The following is a 27126-nucleotide window of genomic DNA, read 5'->3' as shown; positions in this document are numbered from 1 at the left end:
TCTTGAAAGTTTTTGAAGAGTGTTCTTTCAAAAAGAGATATGAAAAATGTGACACTGACAGGAAAAGACGAAAGCCAGATGGCCCGATGTCAGGGCTATAGATGATGTATAATAGCTAATTTAAAAAAAAAAATTGTTAACTGCTTTGTTCTGGCCCTTTGAAGCAGAATATTTGGCTTTTAAAACTTGATACACTCTATTGAGTTGTTGTGTATAAAGCTCACAGACCTTAGCCCTCCCATCTGCAACAAGTTCAAAGAGCATAATCCCTTTATTATTCTATAAAACCCAAAGCATAATGTTGTTTCAAATAACCATAACGATAGAAGCATTTGAACCTAAGCACTGCTATATTAGAAAATTACACCCCTTCACATTCCACTGCGAATATTTATTCAGTTGGCTGCTATCTTTGCACTTAGTCCTTTTCTTAGTAAAGCCTTGAAAAACCATGAATCACTTATTATTTCTTTGATTTGCATTTTTTTTCTCAGAAATATTGAGGCTGAATTTAGTTATTTTTACAAAACTTGTTTCCTAGTGTTTTACAATGTTAAAATGTTTAACTTTTTGTTTTACAATGGTTGATGACTATTAAGTTACAAGACAAAAGTAGCAATTATAATCCTAGGATTTTTTTATACTTGCTAATAAATAGAAGTGATGAATGAAATTGAATATCAAAGGAAGAATAAGCTATAGGCTTCAGAGACATTGTAACTAAATTCAGTCATAAGAAAATAGAAAGAATTTGATACTATTCATCATTTGGGATAACAAAACCTATTTATGCTTACCTTAAAAAGATAAAGGAAGGCTACATTGAAAGATGGTAAAGTTTTCTTCAAAGAATAACAAGAAAAAACATATAAAAAGAAGAACCATAAAGCAATATTTATTATCTGGAATTTCATATCAGAAAAGAAGTAAAATTTTTTTTTTAACAAAATTTCACAATACAAGAGATAAGAAAAATAAATAAAACAAAATAGACTTCACTTACACATTTAAAAAAAAAGGAAAAGCAAATTTTAGTTTTATAAAAATTATAGCTAATCAAAATGATAATGCAGAAAATACTTTACTTACAAGGAGAGACAGACAATGAATGTGGGATAACCAATTTCAATGAAACTTTTTTTTGGTGATACTAGGTCCAAAAACATTAGACAAGTGTCTGAGGATTCTTGCCAATATAGTCTAGGAGCTGAGAAAAAAAATACTTAAGATAATTTTAGAAATCTTTTATATCATCATATGCCACCACGTTTGTTCTACATATATTTAATACTATTTATTAAAAAACAAAAAATATTTTACCTATCCGGTTCAAACAAAGTATATTTAACAGAAACCTCTGATGTAGGTACATTATTGTAAAAATTCAGACCGACTGGCATTACAATATGGCCCAGGGAATCTAATAATAAATATGAATAGCTTTTTTTGGAAAACAAATTTTTACCCACTATGTATATAGGAAATGATATTTTGTTTTTGTGATTTACTGAGCATTTAAACTCATTTATTTCAATTGATAATATTTTTTTGTTATTCTACATCCAAAAACAAATCAAATAGTATATTACTACACTCATTTGCCAAAATAGTTTAACCCAAGAAAAGTAGGATAATATATTTTTTATGGAGAAATAAAGTTGATATTAATTTTTCGCATCTCAAAAAATTCTTAAAATCAAAATTTCATAGAAATTGAAAAATAGATGGTTTTTTTTATTCCTTACTTATGTTCCAGAACAAAAATACTTGCTTTGGGATTTCGCTTTGCAAATAAAAAAAAAAATCCAATATGCAATGAAACTTAGGAATCGTTTAGGACCGTCTAAACTCCATAAATGGTACAAACTGTAACTTACAAAACAAATTAGAACCAGAGATATACAAAAAAAAAGTTAGAGCAATTTTTTTTTATTTGAAACTGCTTTTTCTCCCACACAAAAGCATTAGATCTACAAGATTTTCATATGGGTTAGGAGAGCAGAAATTCACATTTCCAATGGCAGTAGTTAAGTGGGATTTTGTTAACATTGTGAGGAGTTATGAATTTATTTTGTGAAAATGGGACATATGCAGAAATGAAATACCCTATATAAAATATTTAAAGTAAACATTAAAACAAATCTGACTTTATTCTTCCTAAACTAAATTTTTATTGTAATGTTTCCTTGAAGAGACTTCTGGTTTTTGTAATTTTTTATACATTTAAGCTTATATAATACAGTCAGAAATCTTTTGCTCTTATTCAACATGAAAAAACAACAAATAAATTGGTATATAATAACTGTTAAATACATTTAGAACAAAGGTGCCATATGATAATATAAAAAATGTCTAAAATCATGTAAAATATTTGTTTCCCTCAGCTCTTAGGGTGCATTGGCAAGAACCCTCCAACACATGTCTCGTATTTTTTGACCTACTTTCATCAAAAAAGATTCATTGAAATTGGTGATCCCCTGAGCATAGCTTCCCCATGTCAGCAGTCTTCAGTCACTTAATAATTATAGTTCTTCTACTAAAATTAAGTTTTAGTCAAGCATGAACCCCATGTGTTATTTTATAAATTTTGGAGATTAAATTTTTATAAAAAAATCATTAGTAATAACCATTTATTGCATGAACCTTGATATCCTTTATCTAACTTCAAGTAAGCCATATCATAGTTTGTAATAGTGATTAATAAAAATTTATTGCACAAACAATGATCAAAACCAAAGTTGAATCAATACATTTTAATTTAATTAATATATTATAAATAACATGAAGGTAATAAATAACATTCAGAAACCGTCGAAGGTTTCGATTTAGAGATCAACAATTTATAATAATAAAGAAAAAATTCAGATGTTTTTATTAATTTTCTATATTTCATCACCAAAGAAAAAACAGCACCAGATTTATACAATAAAACATTTGTACATAAAACAAAAAATAGAATAATGTATTTAAAAAATAAATTGTTATAAACAATAATCTTGCTTCAATAATTCAATTAAGTACAATTATAAAAACAAAATCTCATACCTTGTGGTACACTCCATGTGTTGAATAATGTTTGAAGAATAACTTGAGCCACAGAATCAGATATCATATGAAAGTATAATGGATTTTTACGATAAAACAAAATAGATTTGATGAGGGTAACTACAGATCTGCTAGCATTGTATCCGGCACATACAATGGCTATGTGAATGAAGTCACATTTTGGAACATAATCATCCTAGACAATGAATATCAAAATGTTCAGTTAAACATTTTAATAACAATCATTACTCAAAAACAATTAAATGTAAAATAATGAATACTTAAACATGCTAAATTAAAAATATTATAGATAATCAAATAATATCAAGCAGACAATGATTCGAGGTTAGTAAAGTAAAAATAAATAAAATGCAACTATCAAGTATCTTTTATTTTGGTATCATTAGGACACTACAAAAACACATTTTGGTAACACTGCAAGCGATCTGGTAACTCTGTGCAGTTGTCCTTGATATAGCATGTGTATCTGTATTCTGCTGTAGCTCAGTGCAAGTTTCAACTCCTTCTGTTCACTAAGTGATTTTTGTGACTGCTATTAGTGATTCTGGCATGAGCAAAATTTCTTTAGCCGTGTGATCACAGGTGATGTATCATGGATTTTTTCACAATCCTGAGACAAAGAGGCAAAGTGAGGAGTGGCACACTGCAAACTCTCCTCGACTAAAGAAAGCTCGAATGAGCAAGTTGAGAATCAAATCAATGCTGATTTGTTTTTTTGACATAATGGGAATTGTCCATAAAGACTTTGTTCCTCCAGGACAAACTGTTAACCAAGTTTTTTATAAAGACGTCCTTGAAAGGCTCAGAAAAAGAATCTTTCGTGTGAGACCAGACATTGCAGACAAATGGATGCTTCATCATGAGAACGACCCATGTCACACTGCCCTCTCCATAACAGAATTTTTGACCTCAAAAGGCCTTTCTGTGGTTCCCCAGCCTCTCTATTCACCTTTTTCTTTTATCTTAAACAGAAAAATGTCCTCAAAGGATGTCATTTCAGAACTTTAGAAAACTCAATCTTCATTATTCATGTCTTGCTTCATTGTAAAAAAATGGCCAATACATTAAAAAACAAAGGAATAATTTTACAGCAAGAACTCGGCAATATTGATTAACAAAACAAAACAGTTTCGAAAACGGGTGGTCTTAAAACAAGTTGGTCAATGAGTAGTTCTGTCATACAAGGATGTCTGACATACCATATGTTGGATAAGTGGATAAGAGGAATGGTATTACAAGCATCCCTCTTTAGTTGGGTGATTAAAATTCAAAACACACAGCGGTTAGTACAAACAATTTTAAAACTTGACACAAAATTAAATACAAAGCTTTGAATCAACAAAACTCTTTTTATTAATTTAACTTCTTAATTTGTATATTTTAGGTTGTTTCAGATTTTATTCAGGTTTTTATTTTGAAAACTTTTCTTCTCATTACGAATAAATAAAATCTAAATTTAATTGGGTTATTAGAATAATATTCCTAAACAAAGCCTTGAGTCTCTCCAATAGTAATATATAATTACTTAGTGTTATGACCAACAAATGGTTTTAAAAGCAAAGGATCGATTGTGCAACATATGTTTGTTGTGTTAAAAGCAGATGTTCTCTTTTGTTTTTATACTGTGAAAAATAAACAATATATTTTTAAGTCTCATTGTGTGCACATTCATCGTCTGACATGTTTTCCTCAATCTACTTAGTCTTAGTAGCCAGCAGTTGATCATCTTCGCCAGCTTAATCATTTTCTTCACAGTGGGTGAACCATATCGGCTCATCCTCCAAGAGGAGAAGGTGGGCAAACGTACCTCTTTTCAGAATTTACCTTCATGAGAACATAATCTACCCACAGCAGGGCCCTTCTTTTTTTCTCTTTTGTTCAACTTAATTGAATTTTTGTAATAGTTTTAAGTTGGGTTAAGTTCCTTTCTTTATTTTTCTAGGTTATATGTTTGAATATTTTGTTTTACAGTTAATTACCTCCAGTTATTTAAAATAAAATAATAACAAAATTTAGCTATTCATTTATTTTATTTTGACTATTCTTCATGGTTAGACTAGTAAAGATTCCTTTTGAACCCCTACCCACCTTAACACTTAGTTTATTTTTTGCCAATTTATATATTATTGGCAGTATAAGCCTGAAACCACAAAATCACATTCATGAAGAACAGAGATAGCTCATCTCACTTTAACAACCTGAAAAGACTAACTACATGTAGGGAACCCTCATTATAATGAGCTCAAAGGAATCAGAAGTCTATTATAATGAAGTTTGTACTATCCTAAAAAATAGGTAGATAATAATGAAGATAAAAACATTTTTTTTAGAAAATACTTATTTATAAAATTGATTAAAACTTATCCTAAATACAGATTGATAAATAAATAAAAACTTCAAACAGAACCTTTCTTAATCTTGCATAACATGAGACTTACCTGAGAATTTCTGATGACTAAATATTATGAAAAAGGGGGAAGATTAAATGATGAGGGGGGAAATGGATTTCTATAACTCCTAGAATAAATGGTAAGAAGAATTTTTTTGATTATTTAAGTGACAAATGAACTATCTTTATTAAAGCTTTATCCTTGCAGCATTATCATCCGCTTGCGGCACCTCTAGCATATGCTTAAGGCACCCCATGAGTAATTGTAGCAATAATATTAACCTTGTAAGGAGGGTTAAATTCAGAAATACTGCCTCTGGTCTCCAGATGATATGTGTTTTCCACCCCTGATGATGCTTGAACTGGCAAAACGACTGATTAGTTCTCAACTTCTATTCGAGAGACTTAAGGCTTTGTTCAAGAATCTTTCTATAACAACATAATAATAGTGTTGTTTTTTTTTTTTCACTTTTATCCATTTCTATTCTCATCAATTAATCTAAATTCAATAATTAAAATTGAAAAACCATGAAGCATAAAATATAATAAATAATAAGAAAAAATAACCTGACTAGATATACAAGGAACAGTTGGTTTCTTTGCAATCGTTTTTAAAGGTATATCCTGTTCTTTTATAGTAAAAGTTGAAGCATTGTAAGTTTTTGTGACAGTTATCAAATGGTTCTGGGACAAACTAAGTTGTCGCCTTAATAATTGGTTTTGTTCTTCAATTTCCTGGACCCTACTGGCCAGTCTTGCTTCTCTTTCAGTAAATCCCAGAATATTATTGCTGGAATCTACAATAATAAGAAAATTGATATATAAGACCAATAACATAAAGAAAACAAAGAAAATTAATTTTAAAAGTGGACTATATTTGTGTTTCTGACTATAAAGAAAATATTTATACAATAAAATAAGTCCAACTAAAAAAATTTTTACAATATTAATTTTAAATAGCAAAGCATATGAACTGCAAAATAAAGATGTGAATGTATTTTTGTGCAATTTGATGTGGCCTGAGCAAAACAACTAATTCCACAGTGAGAAAATCTTAGACTGATAGAAAACAATTAAAATAAAAAGAAGCAATTTACCCTTGAATCAAGCATAGTCAAATAGACTAATACCCATGCAAATCATATTTTCTGATCTGTAATTTTGTTAACGTTACTGTTAGTGAAGTCACTAGCGTATTGAATGGTAATGGTGAGGAGAACAAGTCCAGAAAGTGGGCCTAGTTCTTTTTACTAAGTCATTACAGTAATGGGTGGCGACAGTAGTAGCATGGAAACACACCAGTCTACCTTTATTTATTTATTTCAACCTTCCTCTGCCTTGTAAGTAATACAGGTATGCAGAAGCAGTTCGATGTTACATATCCATCATCAAACTACTGCTAATAAATAAATTTACAATTTTAATGATTCATGTACAGTTTTCAGTTTTAAGGTTCAGTCTTCTACACCTCTTCAATCCGTAGACATTCCAGGGGCTGGTCTTCTTCTTTGACAAAGATTGAAGTGGCATGGTCCAATGATTGTTTTCCACCCGTATAAAAATTCTTTGTAATACCGGTTGTTTTCTTCGCTTACTAGCTGAGGGAAGTCATTCTCTGTGAGGGCGTAGAGTCTGGTTTCCCTCAGCAATCTGGCCCGTAGTGCATCAAAGGTGGTACAGTCTATTATGATGTGCTCAGCAGTCCCTGGAACTTCGTAACTAGGGCATAGAAGGTCGATATCCATTCCGTGGCCATAAAGCTTGGCTCAAAATCCCCCATATCCCATGAGAAATTGAGAGAGCCAGTAGTCTGGGAGAACCCACTTCGCTTCCATTCGTGATCGAATGGTGGGGAAATATTTCCTTAAGGTAGCACCTTTTGGGCTCATCATCCAACACAGGTTCCACTCTTTAGTGGTGTCCTCCCGGAGAATGGTTTTCCATTTACTTCGGCTCTTGTCAACCCTCACCTGAAGATTTGCCGGCAAACCTGCCGAGCCCTCTATTTTGAATGTAAACATCATCATTTCTTCCTGCAGAAGAAAGTCGAGAGGTATCCCATTAAAACTTGCACCGCCTCATGTGAGACACTGTAGTATGCCTTGGTGACTCTAAGCAAAGCCGTCCGTTGGATTGTGGCCAATCTTCTCTTCTGCTATCGCAATTGATTCCTGTTCCAGGCAGGGGAGGCATACCTCAGAATACCCACGACCAATCCTTTATAGAAGGCACCTCCCCACACAACTAAGGCCATTCAAGGATTAGACCACCCTTGCTGTTTTAGCCTCAGCTATTAGCTAGCCACTGCAGCCAGATCCAAATAACCAGTGAAAGGGAACTGCTATAAAAATCAGCTTCCCTAGGGTTGGGCTAAGTACTGAGCTCTGAGGGCATCCCCTCTCAATGGAAGCTCAAAGAGCAGCAACATGACATACCGCTCCTCCCTCTGTTCAATGTCTGATCCCACTCGCAAATGAGCATTAGTGGTTCCCTTGTCTTTTGTGGAGCTGTATAGTCATGGGTGACTTGCTCTTGTAAAAACTGGTGCTAGCCTGGTCATGATTAGGTGCTCCAGAACACAGGGAGGAGACAAATAGGTCTGTAGGACTTAGGGAGCTGCTTATCTATGTCCCCTCCCTTGTAGAGGAGTCTCAGATTGGCAATCTTCCAGCTTCTTGGAAAGTATCCCCTTTCCAGACAGTCATTGTAAATATCGAGAAGCCTTTCTTCAACATAGGGGACACTATTCTTTAGGATCGCCGCATCTATAATACATTAGCTGCCTCTTCAAGGGTGGTTTCCTGGTAATCTTCATGCTTGAGAGTTGCCAACGTCTGCTATGGCAATTTGTCAATTTGCCAATGGCCACCCTATACGGAATACCCCAGGGATTCCTAGTAGACTCTTAGACGATGAATTTGTCCCAGGATCTCTTTTTTTGCGAGCGCACCTCGTTTCGATATGACCTGGCCTTGAACCTATACTCATTACAAAGTACCTTTTGTCACATCTGCACTTCTGGTAAAACGCTGGGCCTTGTAAAGGTCTCTTTTCATGATGGCTAAGGCCTGCCTCCACCATGGGACAGGTCGAGTCCTCACCTTTCGGTGCCGGAGGGAGTTCTCAGCGGCATCTCGGATGGCATCAGTAATTCTGGAAACTCTATAGTCCAGGTCATCCAGATTTGCTGATTCAGCCTCTATCCAGTCCTCATCAACTATCTCTCCCTCCAGCATACTTCGAAAGGCAATCCAATTGATTCCTCATGTTACATACCCTTTGTCAAGGTCGTGGGAACACATCGTCTCATATAACCCACCAAAAGACAGACCTTTGTGGTCAGAACTTGTCTCGGATCTGAGGGTCCAATCGACCATGTATCTTACCAACGTTGGCGAGGCTAGAGTCACACCTATCCAGCTTTCTCCCATTGGTCCAGAGAACGTTGGGTCAGTGTAGGAATTGTTTATAACGACAAACTGGCTTCTCGCAATAAACTCCCCGAGTTTACCACCCTTTCTATCAGTCCGATTGGATCCCCAGACCGTGTTCCAAGAGTTAGTATCTGAGCAGATGATCACATTTCTATTACTAGTGGTGATCGCTTCCATGGTGGAGATGCTTTCTTCTATCACGTTTCCTTTAGGTATGTATAGAGATACCAGAGTTTTCCTATATATTAAAGTATGTTCTTAGTTTTCATCAAATTAATAATGATAATTGGTCTGATTCTTTTTTCAATATCTTATTAATAGTTTATGTTTGTACAGATATTACTAGCCTCCTATTTTAGATTTTTTTTTTTTTTTTTTGTGGTTATACTATATTTGATCCTGTTATTAACTATAAACCTATATAATAGGTTTTACCTATGAATACTATATAATAGATACCTTGAATAGAAAGAAACTTTTGTATTTGCTTCTTCATTCTGATTTAGATAGTGAATTTAAATGTTTTGTGTTAATTTATATTCCAAAGAAAGGGAGGAAAGTGCATACTTCAAAAATGGACTGAAGTACAGAGAATATCATTTTCTTTTCAATGAATTCAACACCAAACAATTCAAGAATCATTAGACAACTGTTTTTGTAATTGATTACCATGTATTTATTATTTGAGGCATCACATACTTCAACACTCAAATAAAATTTCTTCCAAGTCTATGAAAAAAATATTACACAAAAGGTAACTTTAAACTTTTCAATTGACACAACAAAAACTTAAAGCATGAAATGCTATGAAATGTAATGCTCTCTAGCATTACATACACAGCACACCATAACAATAGGCAACTTTGAACTTCTTAGGTCGGTAACTACTAGAAGAGGAAGGTAATTGAATTTGGATGAAGAGGAAAATGGAATCAGCTTCAAAACTAGTATGGATTACAGACTGCACCTTACTCTTACCCTTGTTTAGTCAACCCAACTTTGCTCAGCTTAGTCGCCACCCTCCCATACTAACCAATTAGATTTTTTTTGTTCTAGAGTACACACCACTCCATAATCGCCATCCAGCCTAACTATGGCAAGTAAGGCTGAATGATGTGAGAAAAATAAGCCCTCCTCAAGCTCCATCACCACACCATTGGACAATCCTACTTGTGATAAAAATTTCAAAGCAAAGCACCAGCATGGCGTTTGGGCGTGAACTCACTCATATATGTCCTGTCATTATTCATTATAACCAACATGATTACTATAACTAATATAATTGGATCACAGATATCAAACTTCCTTTCGCTAAAGATTTAATTAAACTTCCAACTAATCTTTTTTTATATTGGTTTCAATAAGGTTGGGGCCAAAATTTCCATAAATATGAATCAGTTTGTGGTGGCTGATTATAATCCACAATAATAGAATATATGGCCGACAGGTTGATAGTAAGTAGTATATTTTTTTTTTCAACATACTCCCAATTATTACTTGGCTGTACAAGGGGAAAAGTTTAGAGACGTTATGAAAACACCTCTTAAAACACACTCTTTCATTGAACAGAGAGAACACATATTAACACAGCTAACAATTAGTATCATAGGAGAGAACATTGCTAAAAGTGATAGTAACGAACAGACTTACCATGATGGTTCAAGTAAAAACAGTACACCATAAAAGCAGCAAAAGTTGCCCCAAATAAAAAACTGCTCATCCAGTGTCTAACAAGTATAAAAGGAAAGACATGTCTATTTCGTCTACGGGCTATAATGACAGGGTGGATAAATAAATAAAAGTTAGAATAAAACAGCTTCGATTTGTAAAACGCGATTAAGCTTTGATCAGTCCAAAAGACTTTCCATCTTATTGTTTTATTATAGGACAAATTTAAGTACTTCAAAAAAGATAAACAAGCAAAGGTTATAACATGCTACCTAAACAACATATAGGTTGATCAGGACCAAACTCAAAGACCTACAAGCTTGTTTAACTTTTGTTTGGATAGATATTAGAGAACGCCCCGTTCGTGAAGGCAACAGTAGACAACTTGTCGCATTGTTGCCGGGTAGACAACTTATTGATGTGTGTTTATTAATTATTCGACATGATGACTGGTATGGAGTTGGAGATTCAATTAAGACAATATTAGTATGAAAACTTTGATACTCGGGGAGTATAATCTATCAATTAAGAAAAATAATCATATCGAACACAAAAATATTAAGCTTTTCTGTCAAAAATAAATCTGAAAAGAGGAGCTGAGCAGGCCAATACCTCGTTATAAGGGGGAGTTGATTGACCTCAACCTCGAAGTAAAGACCTTATTTTTTAATTAAAAGATAAAATGTTCTGAGCTTCTCTCTGTTAATAAGCTATTTAATTTATAATCAGAACAGATTTACTGTTTATTTGTCAATTGCTGCCCAATGCGGTTTAGAATACAATAAAAACAAATTCTTTTTTTCAAACTAAATTCTTTGTATATTTGACAACTGAGAAGGACGAAGGTAATAACCTAATATGTTTTCATTACTTTCGCTATATTTCACAAATTTTGGTTATGATATTCTTGTTTTCAGTTTAAATATTTCATTTGAGAAAGTTATAGGGACTATTGAATCACGTATCACGAGAGAATCAAGCTTTACATACTATTGAAACCACAAACACTGATGTATGTTTTTACAAAAAATTTCCTCTGAGCTCTGGCATGTTTTTGACTTCTTTTCACTCCGATGCATTATTTACACTAATTCAATTTCCAGTTTAATCGCGCCTACATGTAAAACTGAACTTTAGTAAGCACATGCGACACTTTTTTTGTAAGGATTTGAAAAAAATTTTGATAATTTCGATTACCTGATTCACAAGCATGCGTCTGTCTATTGGACTACTGTTTGCTATCTTTTGAAATTATCTATCGAGAAGTTTAAAAGATTTCGATGAATTTTGACTGAACTACTTTTATACTTAAATTGTTAGTCATTTTGGGTCAGAATTAATCTTTATTTACGTTTCCGTCCAACTGCTTGGTTGTGGGATTGATTGAACATCTTTCAACGAGTTCTGAAAAATTAAAAGAAAAGTTTCTACCCATTATTACCGCTTAATTAATTGAATTGCTTCGATGTTTTTGATTTTCTGAATAGGTTGTTCTTTCTTGCATTAAAATGACTGGTTTGATTCGGCGAAGCGACCACCCCATCTTATTTTTTTGATTGACTCGATATTTTACAATTCAAGTAATTTTCTCTTCCTGACTCGAGTCGAATCTATTGAATCCGGTGGATAATAGTTTCCGTGGAGGAGATGAATCCTGAATGGAAAGCTTCCCTTAAAAATCATTTTGTCTCTCTTAGAAAATTTAATACAACATATAATGCCCGACAGTCCAGCGATTTCCTTCAGTCTCACTCTGTACCTTAGCATCATAAACCAACGTGATTGGAGTTAGTGCGTCTCCTATTCAACCCTCCCTGCAGTTTTATTTAAATTTAAGGATTAAACTTTCTCAAAGTAATTTCCAACTTGTTATGTAAGTTATAGCGATTTCTAAACATGTACTGACAGTTTAGGTTGAAGACTGAGGAGAGCAAGAAAACTAACAAATGTAATTTATGAGAAAAAGTTTTGTTACCTACAAGGTGTACTGGCCAGAACATAGATAGATTAATAAGGTTAAAATCACAGTTTAAACCTAGATTATTTTTAAGTAAAGAATTATATTGTCATGTTTAATATTCGAAACTTAAGTTAAAACATAAACTGTAATTCCTGACGGTGATTGGTATTAATCATACAACTTCATTTATTTATCACTTTGTAACTGTTAATACACAGCAGGGAGACCCTAACACATGACTTGAGAAAGCAAACCGGATGCAGTAAAGATTTTCTAAGTTGGAATGCAGATTTTTTCGGGCAGAGTCCACGCAGTGTGACTCATGAATTCAGATCAGAAATTTTCAGACTATTTGTTGTGATTCTTTGGTCTATTTCATGAATTTTCTTGAATGCATGATGAATCAATTTTTCGTTTATACCCATGTAACTTGCGATTTTCTACATTTTTTTTTTTTTGGGTCCTCTCATTGCTCTAGATGATTCTACTGAATCTTTGCAGTCTAGCAGTTCCTGGTTTCGTCGGAAGCGCAGTTGTGGCAGGGGACGTCTGCAAGGGAGATTCACAGCGTGAAAAGGCCGATTTTGCTGTACTATTCAATTTCATGCACAATAACGGATTTTTTTTTCTGTCTGAGTTTTTTTATTAAACCCCGATGAACCCTCATCAAAAAACTCATATCGATAGATATTCCAAGCGGTTACCAAGGACGAAAATTAGGCCCCAATGGGTAAATAAAGGGACCTTCCTTGACAACTGAAAAGTTGTAATGCATCTGTAAATATAGTACCAAAATAAATGTGGGAAACATTTTTGTGGCTCCGGTATATTGCCCTAGCCTTATTGAGCCACTGGTAGTTTCCATCAAATCCTCATTAAAAGGATAGATACGTACGTACGTTTACACATAACACATATTGTTTATTTGTGGTATGTACAGAATTGTTGAATATAATTGAGAATTAAATTCGCACAAAACTTATGCTAGGGACCAAGTTCCCACAGTTAGTCCCAGTAATGGAGTGTAAGTGATAGTGAGTCGGCCGTCATCAAGAAAACCCAGTAGATTTTTTATGGTTGCTGTAATACTGCTGATGAACAGTGGGACGTATAGGCGGTACAGTACAAAAAACATATTAGTACACATTGTGAAGAAAAAATCACTCGGTGACCTGCGCCCGGCGAGACCTGCTGTTCGAGGCACGGAATCACAAACTTTTTTTTTGGCTAATTTTATTAATGTTTATTTTTTGTAAATGGTACCTGTAAATAAATATTTTATTTAGCCCTTTTATTCAAGAAGTTTTCTTATTATTTTTTGTTGTTTATTGAGGAATTATATCCATTTTATTTGATATGCTGCTATTTGGAATTTTCTTTGCATAAATATTTATTCTTCAACTATAAAAATATTTGTTTGGTATTTTTTTTAATACTTATTGGCTGGTAGTTTTGGTGAGTTCATTTTAAACCCCCACTGTCCCACTTAGATCCTTTCAATTTCAAATATCTCGTTAATCTTGTTCCTCTTTCAATATAGATAATATTTACCTCAAAGGAATATATACCTCAACTAAATTAAATTAGAGGCATAAAACAGGTAAAAATAGATTCAACAGAGCTTGTTAAGAAGAAAATGTATTAAAATGAATTATAAACGTACATTAATCACATTAGTTGAAAACTAAGCATACAAAAAGCTAACTGAACTTAAAATTTGAGGTTTTAATAATAAAATAAATATGAGATACAATTTGTAATATTAATAAAAACAAATAAATTAACACATTATATGTAATATTAAATATCCACGAAAAACCAATTCACAAAGAACTGCAATGAAAAAGTTGTATACATTATCAAATAAGGAGGGAATAGGTTTCTTGGCATAAATGCATTGTACACATGTAATAAATCAGTCCAATAAATAATTAAGTTATTCAAAGTACATAAATAAAGTCTAAATACAGAAAAATATTTCTAAAAATTACACAATACACAACTGACTATTTTACTTTGAATTATTAAATTACGAATAAATAATTTAACCTGGTAACTGTTCTCAAACAAACTTACACTGGGCTTCAAAAGATTTTATAATATAGAAAGGAGACAAACTAAAAATAAAGTAAAGCAACAAAGGAAAGAATAAAAAAGATGAAGCACTCAACATTGGCACGATTAATGTAAGGACACTGTGAATGAAAAATAAATTATAGAACTAAAAACATACAATACATAGAAATAAACTAGAAAGTCATTATTTTAGAAGAAATAAAGAAAATACTTCAATAGTAAAGAGGAATTTATTGGTTTTATACATACATCAAAAATAGGCAATATGGAGATGGCTTCTTGGTATTAAACAAAGTTTAAATATTATTAATTTATTTAAATGCTTGTTGAATAGTACTTTTAGAATTAAATAATAGGAAGAACAAAACCCTGATAATCACACAAATATATGTTCCAACATTAGAATATGAACATAAATAATATTTAGTGAGAAAGAAAAGTTAACCTTACATTAACCGAAACCTAGTGAGAATACTCTCTATAATGAAGACTACATTTATTCATTTGCTTTACACCAATAAATTAAACCTTATTTTATTAAAACCCAAAAACAAATTTCACAACTGGTTAGTTGGTTTACAAAATAAAATACAATATCATGATATAGAATTATCTTTTAATCTGATCTTAGGTAATGATTTTAGTAAAAATGTTAAATACTGGAAAATACACTGATAATAATTGAATAAATGGACGGTTTAAAAATAATATATCACAAAAATATATTTTAGGAGAAGCGCATTGATTATATAAATGCAATTTTAAAAAAACACATTTAAAAATAATTAACATAATTCTACAAATTAAGTTATTAAAAAGCCAACATAAAATAGTAAATTAAAGCAAGTAAATACTAGCCTAGAAAAATATTTAAACCCTAAAATTTTAGAAGTTCTATTCATTTATCAGATACACCAAAATCAAGAGTAGATTGATACAAAAATAATATAAAAAAATAAATATTTTATCCTTCAAGAAAATAAGTTACATAAGTAATAAAAACATCAAAACCAAAGTGGTGATTATGTTTGAGTACTAAAAAATATTAACTATAATACCAAAAATTGACTAGTTTCAACTATTTAAGTTTACAAATAAATACTTAAGAATCGTAATAAAAAGTTCAGGTTGATTAAGAAACTAGAACAATAAATTAATTTAAAAATGAATACCCATCTTTGGTCATTAGTGTAAAATTAAAATAAACACAGTAACATTCCCAAACACTTACGATAACAGGTTGTATAACATTACATCTTTAAATTCATTTTTTCTTTATTATTGAATTCTTTCGTTAAAAATAAAATAAAAAATGTTCTATCGATTTTACATACATCAATTACTTACTTTCAAAATTCTTACATACTGAGAAGAAAAGCATAGCCAAATACTGAAACTTAATAACATAATTTTAATACTGTAATTCCTTAAAATATAATCAATTAGTACTATATACAATGCCATTACACATTTCTACATTAAGATACTTCAGCTTATCAACTCAGGAATCCAAACAATGCAATATTTACGTATAATGGTAAGAGAGTCAAGTAAAAAATGAATTTTCAATAACTTGAAATTTCATGAACTTATCAGAAATGCCTTAAAAAGTTAGAACATGTTGAAGCTGTTATAAAATAGCTTTAACATTCAGTACCCTCACTCCAAATTTTTACACTTCAATTTCATTGAATGCATATAAGAGAACAAGGTAATACAAAGCTAGGTAAAATAGATTGTATCAAAGAATTATAAGGAAAAAAGCTTATAAGAAGAATAAAAGAAAATATCACTGAATTTCATTCAAATTATCCTAATACATTCGATTCAACATAACTCAATTTTCACAGAGATTGAGGCATTCTTACTGTCACATTTATATTTTTAATTAAAATCCAAATTGAACCTTAGTTTCATGATGAGGTCCAAACAGCTGAGAACATCCCAGATATAGAATCTGGAATCTCAGAATACCTAATTCAGGCCGGTGTGGTGTCAATTCTCACCTGGCCCAGTCAATATTTATTTTGTGAGATCCTCCAAAATTAATCTTGAGATTTAAACTTTCCATAAGTTGGAATGGTAACCTTTAGGTAGCCATCAGGACTTGGCAAAAGGATCACTTATCAAACTAGTTGTTCTCAACAGTTGTTTCTCCATCTTTCCTATGGTGACTTTTAACAAGCTATTTGGTGACAGTTTAACAATATTCACCTTGACTTGAAAAACCTATTTAGTGAAATAAAACAACCTTCCAATAAAGAACAAAATTACAACAACTTAAAAAATAGTCATGTCATGGTCTGTATTAAGATATTAAATTATTTATATAAGAGTTAAAACTTGTTATTCCAGGAACCTATCCCTAATAGAAATAAAGGAAAATGTTAAAACCCAAATAAACAAGCAAAAATTTTTAAATAAAAACATTTATCTAGCAGAATAATGAGAAAATGTCAAAAAGAATTATAGATTTATACATTACCATACTTATGTTTTTTTTATTCGATGTGGTAATTACTTTTTTTAGAATGGAATACGTCAATTAATCTATTTAGCTTTCATAATCAGAGTTATTTTAAATTTTTTTATTCTTCCATTAATACTTCAAGTTTTGATCCATAGTAGTTAATAATTTCAATTGTTTTTTATTCTTGATCAATAGAAAATCCTCAAATATTGGAATCTCTACCATTGGTAGTATTATGATTCCAAGTCTGACAAGCTAAATAAATACAATATATTAAGCCATGGAATAAACTATTATTAATTAAATACAAAAGCTGTAAATAATAAATGAGGAAAAAAAAAACAACTAATAAACCAACTAAATGCTACTTCTGAGCAACAACCATCCCTGATGTATTAAAAAATGAAAATGAAAAAAAAAAAAAATCAGTATTTATAGTAGTGAAAACTTCCAACACAATAAAATATCCTATAATCAATAAACACTCATTTCTTTGGATTTATGTTACATCACAAATAACATTTAATACTTTCTACATCCTTAAAAGTTTGGAAAAACATTAAACAACTATATAAATAAAAAAAATAAAATAAAAAATAGTCCCTGAACTTTGTGCCTAATACTAAGTTTAGTTAAAAACAAATGAAAGCTCTACTTAAAACAGATCTGGTTTCAAGAATAAACAATTACTCACAAACATTTTCAAATTTAAGTTACTAATCATTAATTTTTGCTCATTACCAAATCATGTTTTACTTTAATTTATACAATAACCAGCAACACCAACGCTCATAAAGACTACAAGAAATAATTCATTTCAGAAAACATTATAAGTAACAGTTAGTAAGACACTGTTTAAAATGTAATTATTGTAATTTAAGATGATATAAAAGCCATAAAAAACACTAGCTATGTTAAAATCACTAATCAGCCTTGTATCAATTGATAAGCAAAAATATAAATACATTACAAAATTAAAAAATTTTATCACACTTAGATTCATAGACATACCGAATACTAATTTCTACAAATGTAAAAGTACAGAGAGTATAAAATTTGGACACCTGTGCGACCCATAAATTAATTTATGGGCTAATTTGTGAGTTTTTATAAAACATTCAAATCAGTCTTCTGATACTGCTTTTACATTTATGTGAAGAGGAGTATAATTATTTTTATGAATATTCTCTGGCGGTAAGTTCAATGCTTCTTCTGCTTTAGCTATTTAACAAAATTAAATAATGGCCAAATTATAATAAATAAAAAATTAAAACTAATATTAATTTAAAAATTAAAAATGAGAACTTCAAAAATTAAATTGAACTAAGTATAAGGTAACAAATAACCAAAATAATTTAATTTTTCTTACAGTAGTTTACAATAAACACATCAATTAGTAATACGCATAACGATAATGTATTCTTAGATAAAAAGGATTTATACATTTTTTTTTCTTTTTTGTAAATATTGTGGTCCTCTTATAATTAGTATAATGCAGTAACACTGTTGATTTCGTTATTTGATGGTATTTTCTGTTATTTGGTTGTATTTTCTACTCTGTTTTCCTGATCCTCTACTACTGTTTATCTTTGTTATCAAAGAATTTACTTATCCCAGGCAGCTGATATCCACATTAACTTGGTTAATTGAGACTACACTGCATTGAAATTCATATTTCAGACAAAATCCTTATAATTGTCCCATTATACTATTCTTAGAGGACAATTCATCCCAGGATAAAGATTTTTTTTTTCATAATATATCCCGTGGGTGGCCAACAAGTCGATCTTGATCCCTGAGCCCAATTTTGGTCGATTGCTCCCATTGCCAAGAGTGGAATTTCGTGTACCAAGAACTTTAAAGCAATTGCAGAAGACAATTAAAGTTTTTAGCAATAATTTAAGGCATTTTGAGAATTCATAGCCTAATACTATGATCTCTGCCCATCCATTTTGACTTCTGTGTTACACTTGTCCCCGAACGCAACAGTTCGATTCGATTCGACTCATCGAAGAACACAATCAGTTAGCAGGAATAGTGTCAAATGGTAGCTTCTTTTCTTTCGTATTAACAGTATTATTATTAATCAATATTATTTATCCTTGGTGACAACATTGAGTTTCAATTTTTCTTCAGTTTAAAATGAAAGCACCTTTTCATTGTTTTAAATTTAATTGATTTTCTTACGTATCTATCAACTTGATAAGTGAACATTCTTGGAATCAGATCTCTAAACTACAGTCATTGCACTGAGAGAATAATATGGGACAGTAATACAAATATATTAGGAATAATAATAATTATTTAAATTAAGAAGTCAGTATTGTAAACCTTAATAAATATATTGTAACTTTAACATACTTCTTGTAAATTTGAATATATCTATATTAGATTTTAATAAACTTTAATTACTGTCCCCCGATCGTAATATGCAATATTATTATTTCTCTAAATGTAACAGAGACAATTACCGCAGTTCAGAAGTTTTATGAATTTTCTAGGAAAACATTTAATTCAATATTTATTCTTTAAATTGTCATATTTCTTTTTGTTCTAGTATACCCATGAACATGAGTAGTAAACCAACAAAATCGAAAACTCATCACTTCAATGAAGAATGGGAACATGATTACTTTTTTACAAGGGTGAATAATAAATGTTGTTGTTTAATATTTGCTGGAATGCACCTCATACTGAAACACATTGTATAAATATAGTATGCATTTCACACCCTTTTTTCCCCCTTGGACTACACCTATGACAACAAATCGATTGTGACACACTTTTAAGATAAAAGGTAGAACTTATCTACAAAAAAGTTGGCCACCCCTGAGATATAACATCATGACTTTAAATTCAAATATAATGATTACAAGTAGTCCCAGAATAAAATTATTTTTTCATTCATTCATTCAAGTAAAATTTATTACCAAAATAAAATGAATTTTTAAATTAATACATAAGCCTATTAATAATTTTCAAAAATGAAGATAAATATCATACACTTACAATAAGCAACAATGTCTCCATATGTATAATTCATACGACAAACTGAATAAAGAGGACATGGAGACCAAAAACAGCATACCACAAATAGTACGGATAATAGTAGACACATTAGTATTACAAATATGGATATCATCATAACAAGCCTAAAACAGAAAAAATATTATAAAATAAATAAATAAACAAAAATAAAAAACAACCAAATCAAAGTTAATTACTCATTTTTATATATTTTTTAACAGAGGTGTCTGTGTAGACCCAATAGTATCTTTACAGATTTTAAAAATTGTTTTTAACTCTGTAAAAGCAAATAATTATACTTAGTTCATAAAAATAATCCTAACACATACGAATCATCCATATAGGAACTGGAGGGGCAACATGACATAGTATTATTTTTCCAACAGCAGCTTGAAAAATGTGTAGGAACATCTTGGGTAGGACAGACAATTTGGACTCCATATTCTGGTTCACAGTCTTCAGCATCTGATAACAAGAAGAATTTTTTAAACAAAAATATGTCAAATAATTCTACTATACTTACAAGATTAAACTGGCATGGTGGAGTATGCTAGCACATGTATTTCAAAGTTACAAATAGTCAAATACAGCCTCGGAGAGCTGTTTGTAATCACAGTTATCACCCTTTTATATCTTTTTAACATTGCCCTAATATGCTCTAATATTAATAAGGATAAAAAGCTTTCTTAATAAGGATAAAACAATTATAGTTTTGAAGTTTAATCTAAATATATTTTATTATATGAACCAAAAAAACTAATATTTTCATTAGAAGGTAGCACTGGATAAAATTATGAACAATGTACTTAGATGATATCCATTTTTCAAAGTACATGACCAAAAGTTGTGAATAATTATTTCTAGCCACTTAAGGCAAACAATCCGAATTAGTACCTTGTGGTTTTCATTTTCCATTTCTTTACAGTTGAAAAAATTAATGTAAATTTTTTGTACCACTTTGTCTAATATAATTATTTTACTTTTTAATTGAATGCTTTGCCAGCAATTACAAAATTATATTATAAAGGCATTAAGCATACTTTTTTAATCTTATTCCCACAATTTTACAGAACAGCTAGAACAAATAAAACTTGGTACATTAGTAGATCCACAGGGCATGTGCCCTCCCAAGAGAAAAAGAAAATTATAATTCAACCTAAATGAAAATGCTAAAGAATCCTGCATTATCCTGCATACAGGAGTAACCTGTAGAATTTTCTGGAACAGTAGAATTTCTTTCTTCATTAGCATTACCAGCAAAATATAAAAAAGTTAAACAAAATATATAGTATTATAATTTTCTTTTTAACACCCTCCTCCCCAAAGAAAACTTCCTTTAGTATTCAGAGACAACTTAAATAGAGTACAGTAGCCTTTTTGATATTTTTAATAGACTACTTAAATACAAAATTGAGTGATAATAAAAATCCAATTAACAGACGAAAGCTATTTAAAAAATATATTATATAAAATATTTATTAACAACTTCTACTCACACAGGATGATTAGCTATTTATGGGATAAGTGTTCAAACAATATAAACAAATAATTTACATATAATCATAACAATAAAGCAAAAAATAAATGGGGCAAATAAAAAAATAAAAGAATTTTTTTAATTGTTTTGAATTCAAATTTCTGGAGTAGCCTTTCGATATTTTGTGGAGACAACCTAAATACAAAATCAAATGATATTGAGCAGGCAACAGAAAGAAATTTTTAATAAGGTTGATTACAAAAATCTATATATATATGTATATATAATTTATAACAATTAATAATTTGGGACTTACAGGTTCATTTCATCCAAACTAATAATAAAAAATAAACATCTTATTGTATTTGATTAAAAAACCTAAACTAAACCAAAATGTATACAAAACCCACACTTCTGAAACATGTTAAGTTATTACCAAAATGAAACCTGTATTTATCAACCATTTATCACATTAGCAATATTGATCACCAACCACATATTAGATAGAGAATAAAATATCATAGGACATTGATAGGGTCTAGGGACTTCAACTAAACAAATACCAAGCATGATTATCCAAAAACTACACATAGAACAATTCATAAATACTAATATTCACCGTAAATTTTACATAGACAAGAATAAATAAGATTTTCAACTGTAGATTGAAGAAAAAAATATATAAAATGTAGAGCACTTTGTAAGTACAAGGGGAGTAGTAATGAACGATTCAACTATTGAATATTGTGAATTTTATTTTTACTAGGTATACCTACAAAAATACACAAATAAATATACAGAATTACTATATTATTTAGAAGAATAATAATAATTAAATTTTCCAAAAAATGACAACACATAAATACAGAAAACGTATTATATCACCAGTATTTAGAGAACTTTTATATATTTATCGGTATAAGAAACAGAAATACTCACTAATGAAAATAGCTGGCAGGTATACAAAAATATAGATTAAAAAAACTAATAAATAATTATTTTTCATTTTTAACTTTTTTCTACTTCATCCTACAAAAATAAAAATCTTCAAAGTAAATAAATACTGATTGTTGCAACTATCGATATTTCTCTACACCAAAGAGAAGATATCATGAACCTAGGGAAAATATCTGAACATGTTTCAAGAAAAGAAATTAATTTGATATATGTAAATATTAAGAGAAAATAAAAATAAAAATCATAACATAAACTTTAGTCTTTTGAATAGCAATTAATAATTAAATGTATATAATAAAGGTAAAATATGTAATCTAAGTGAAAGTTGAACAGTTTACGAGTAGAATACCATCTTAATTTGGTTAGGCAATGTTAGGCTGTCAAACAAATGTATACTATCTCTAGTCTACACTTATATGATTTAATGGTTTTTATTTTTTATAACACAGTGTCATCGAGTGGTTGATGTCATATCTTCCATATTGAAGTGCGGAATGTACTGCTCGGGAATCTTCCTCGATGTTGAACAAGCTTTTGATCGAATCTGGCATTCAGGTCTGCTCTATAAACTTCGTTAATTCCTTCTTCCTACATATTTCCTTTTAATCCGCTCCTACCTCTCTGATAGAACCTTTAAAGTAAATTATAACCTAGTCTACTCATCTTTCTTTTCTCAGTCCGCCAGTGTTCCTCAAGGTAGTATCTTAGGTCCCATTCTTTATACGGTTTATACAGCTGACATCCCAACCCACCCTAACATAACACAGTCCTAACAACATACGCTGATGACACATGTATACTGTCTATAAACAACGACCCTACAAATGTACCACAAACACTAAAGACACATACAACATCCATAGAAGAAAGGTTTCAAAACTGGAAAATCAAAATAAATTCTGACAAATCCCACCAGATCACCTTTTCTCTCCGTCGTAAACATCTACCTTCCTGTCCTACAGTATCCTTTTTAAATACTCCACTAATGCCTGTTGAACAAATTTGATACTTAGGACTCTATCTTGACACGAGACTTACTTGGAATCCACCTACAAGACTGAAACGACAAGAAACTGCTCATAGATTTCGATTACTACACCTAACACTTACGTTGACAAACGCTCTAAACTTCCCATTCATTTCTAAAAATTATTATACACTCTGATAATCAGACAAATTTAGACATATGGAATTGAGCTTTGGGGCTCTACCAAACAATCAAATTCTTCCTGCATCCAATCCTTACTGTCCAAAATCCTACGTAAAATCCTTGATTCTCCTTATTACGTTACAAATAAACTCATCCACAAAGACCTTAACATCCCATTCGTTGCAGATTTGGACCAAAACAGATATGCGTCTTTTCATTTCAAACTTCTTGTCCATCCCAACCCATTAGTCCCTTATCTCTCATCCTTAACAATCCCCGATAATCCTCCGAGGCATCTGAAAAGAAGATGGCCACGGGACCTTTTAATTTAAATTAATGCTTGAAGTATTACCAATGGATAGTTCCTTCCCAAGATGTTCACGTGTAAATGAAACATTCCACATATTTACTTATTGTATTTATTATTTAGTACAGTTGTAAATTACATTAAATAAATAAAAATTTTTTTTGACAACTGAAATAACGAAACTTTTACGTTTTCCTTATTAAATGCTATTTGTCACAATAAAGATTTTGTTTCCAATCTTCCAAATATGTATAACATGAAATTAATTAATTTTTTCATAACAATACATGTCAAGTAAATATATATTTGTATTTATTAAAGAGTTTCCTCTTCATCTTGGTTTCTTGGGTATGACCAAGTAGCATTATAGCTTTTACGAAATATGTATGATTATTCATCTGTTTCGAAAACCATTTTACACTCAAAAACTGTCAGAAGCATGCGCAGTGTAGAATTTGGAAGATTGATAAAACCGTACAGCACATTCTTTGGACATTTTTGGCAATGAAAAATGTTTTTTGAAACAAACCTTAAGTTTGTTACTATCCCGCAACAGCATATGCATCTTTAATGCATTATACAATATTTATTAAGCCTTTTTCTTTTTGTGTTTTAAAATATTTTGTCGAACAGATTTTGTTTAAAGTTGTTTGTAATTGTAATTTTCTATATTAGTGATGCCATATCTTTCCATCTATAAAAATCTAAAAATATCTGTCATGTTGTGGTTAGTATTTTACAATGTGGCCTATGGTTAGTTGCACTTTACAAATTTCGAAAATTTGTCTTATTTTAATAAGGAATCCGTTATTAATGCGATAATAAACCAAGTGGTTAACGTCTTTATAATAATAATATGTAATTAAGTTGTGTGCGGCCAATTTCGAGACACGTAATGTCTACTTCTTCATGTGTGTGATCAGAAATTTTCCAGGCTTTAGCTACATTTTTATATTAATTTATTGGGCCCTTCAGTGGTTTCCTGAACCTGGACCCAAGTCATTTTGGTTTGAAATTTAAGAAAAATGCATATTTCTGATGAGGTGTGAGTACGGGCTACTTCGTTATACGAAGATGTTATTTCCTCAGCTATTTTAGCAGCCGTTTCATTTCCCTTGATCACCGCATGTAATGATGTAATGGGTGTGGAGTAAACACCTTTTATGCGCTAAAAAATTTACAAGATGGTTAAAAATCGACCTGTTCTCTACCAAAAAGTTGGATCTGGAAGTTGGCTTTCATTCTAAGCAGATTACTACCGTACGATTTGTTTTTGTGCCTTTTAAACTCGGTAGTCCTAATATTTTCATAATGAATTTAAGACATCTACTTAATTTCCTAGTGGTTTTTGTACCCTCTTATTCGGGATTGAGGTAGTCATCGTCATACATCCTATTAACAAAAAAAAAAAAGATGTAAGTAAATAGCGGGTGTACTTACCTCTCTGTTTGCAGCTTATGAAAACAAGTTCTTCAACTATTTTAGGAAGTCTATATCATCCTTTGATGAACTCTAAAACCGATTAAAAGATAGTCTTCAGTGGTAGAACACTAAAATGCGAAATCATACCAATTGAATGCATTTAACCAATTGAAATCATACCAGTGATATTGAGGTATATCGGATTTAGATCTAACGTGTGTCTAGCTTTGGTCTCAATTTCTTAATATTAAAATAATAGGTTCATATTATATCTTTTTTTGTATCCCCACACACTAGAACTGTAAGTAATTCAAGAAATTCAGTACATTCAAAACATTCTTGTAATTTCATATTTTTTTTCTTCTTTCTACATGGACCAACAATTATGAAGGTAAGAAAATATAGCTTACAGCAACTTTAAATAACTAATACTTTTGAAAAACAATAAAACGAAACAACGAGGTATATATCGTAAAACAAAATATTTGTTCTCACTATTTATTACGATGTATTGTAATTGCCGATGTAAAATTTCTTAGTTTTTCTCCCTTACCCTTGTCATATACTCTAACTTCTAGAAACTTCGTGCACTAATATGCAATTAAAATAAATTAATTGATGTTTACACATGTGTTGTATTTTTTTCTGGGTTTCCCGCCAATATTGCCATGAGTAGAAGGAAAGGAAGGTTCCAAGTAGTGTTATGTGCTGTGAGGGGTTCTATTGTTGTGTGCTCATGTTGTGTTCTAATTTAAAGTGTAATAAAATATGTATAATAACGCGTATGTTATTTACAAAACTCAGACATTTCAATATTATAATTGGTGACGAGGATTAAAACATCGTTTATTTCAGTAATTGCTATCAAACGGAATATCAACGTTCACAATCTTTTCCAACCTCCGTCTACGAAACATGGCTACGTTTTTCATCGTACTATAGGTATCTTTGTTTTCATTATACATACACTTTACAATGGATGACAATCAATTCAAACATTTTTTAGAAACGTTCTCTCAGACGCTTATTTCATATAAAAAAAACTCTCGTTGAACAGTTGATAGCGGCCGGAGGCACTAGTAATGGCAATGTCGTACCGTTTGAACGATTTGTGTCAACAGTGGAGAAATTCTCTTCACACCTCGAACGTATTGAAAACTACGCTGCTACTAAAAACATTACCAGTGATACAAAAAAATCCCAGTTACTTCTAAGTTCAATAGGCCCTATCCAATACAACTTAGCCGCATTTCTAGGACCTGAGAAGCCGCTGAACTCACTAGATTACAAATACCTTTCACTGGAATTTTCGAGGATGCTACTGCTCCCTGTGAATGTTGTTGTTTCTCAACATTATTTTCTATCTTGCTACCAACAGGACTCTCAGTCTATTTCTGAATATGTTGCTATGCTACGACGTCATTTATCAGATTGTGAGTTTCATGTCGAATGCACTGAATCTTCCTGTAACAAAAAAGTCTCGATATCTGAAGTTTTCTTACGGGCCCAGTTTGTGTGAGGAATCCGTGACGAGTGGATCCGCGAACTACTATTACAAGCTAACATTACAAAGTTTGATGACATTTTTAAAAAAGCATTGGCATTGGAAGCTTCGCGAATTCAAAGTTAATAAATGAGTAGCACGAGCTCACCCCTGACTCTCACACCGGGATCTTCGTCTAACTCCAGTGATGTTAACAATGTTTCGGGACGTTCAAACACA

General features: G+C 31.1%; 2 protein-coding genes across 2 annotated transcripts in view; both read right to left on the bottom strand.

The window, feature by feature from the left end:
• Positions 1-10842, bottom strand: part of LOC106688290 (xylosyl- and glucuronyltransferase LARGE1) — a 29410-nt gene extending 18568 nt beyond the window's left edge. The window contains exons 1-3 of the mRNA XM_014432677.3: positions 10540-10842; positions 6023-6252; positions 3046-3241 (exon numbers count right to left, since the gene is read on the bottom strand). Coding sequence (XP_014288163.1) covers positions 3046-3241; positions 6023-6252; positions 10540-10609 — 496 coding nt within the window. The 5' untranslated portion in view covers positions 10610-10842. The remainder of the gene's footprint in view (positions 1-3045; positions 3242-6022; positions 6253-10539) is intronic.
• Positions 10843-14804: 3962 nt separating this feature from the next.
• Positions 14805-22641, bottom strand: LOC106688293 (uncharacterized). Its single transcript, XM_014432680.2, has 4 exons — positions 22507-22641; positions 20420-20555; positions 20073-20215; positions 14805-18284 (listed from the first exon to the last, which is right to left on the bottom strand). The coding sequence occupies exons 1-4, from the start codon at positions 22571-22573 to the stop codon at positions 18187-18189; spliced, it is 444 nt and encodes a 147-aa protein (XP_014288166.1). The 5' UTR covers positions 22574-22641; the 3' UTR covers positions 14805-18186.
• Positions 22642-27126: the final 4485 nt, after the last annotated feature.

This window comes from Halyomorpha halys, unplaced genomic scaffold, assembly GCF_000696795.3.
Source record: "Halyomorpha halys isolate HHAL.00 unplaced genomic scaffold, Hhal_1.1 Scaffold1099.1, whole genome shotgun sequence".
Taxonomy (NCBI): domain Eukaryota; kingdom Metazoa; phylum Arthropoda; class Insecta; order Hemiptera; family Pentatomidae; genus Halyomorpha; species Halyomorpha halys.
This window is presented reverse-complemented; position numbering and strand designations above follow the sequence as displayed.

What these genes read in the sequence shown, in the direction of transcription:
- LOC106688293 (XM_014432680.2), bottom strand. Translation starts at nt 22,573, where the DNA reads ATGAAAAATAATTATTTATTAGTTTTTTTAATCTATATTTTTGTATAC. An exon ending in CCTGCCAGCTATTTTCATTA is followed by an intron (nt 20,556 to 22,506) that starts GTGAGTATTTCT and finishes TCTTGTTATCAG; the next exon opens with ATGCTGAAGACTGTGAACCA. An exon ending in TGGAGACATTGTTGCTTATT is followed by an intron (nt 18,285 to 20,072) that starts GTAAGTGTATGA and finishes TTTGTTAAATAG; the next exon opens with CTAAAGCAGAAGAAGCATTG.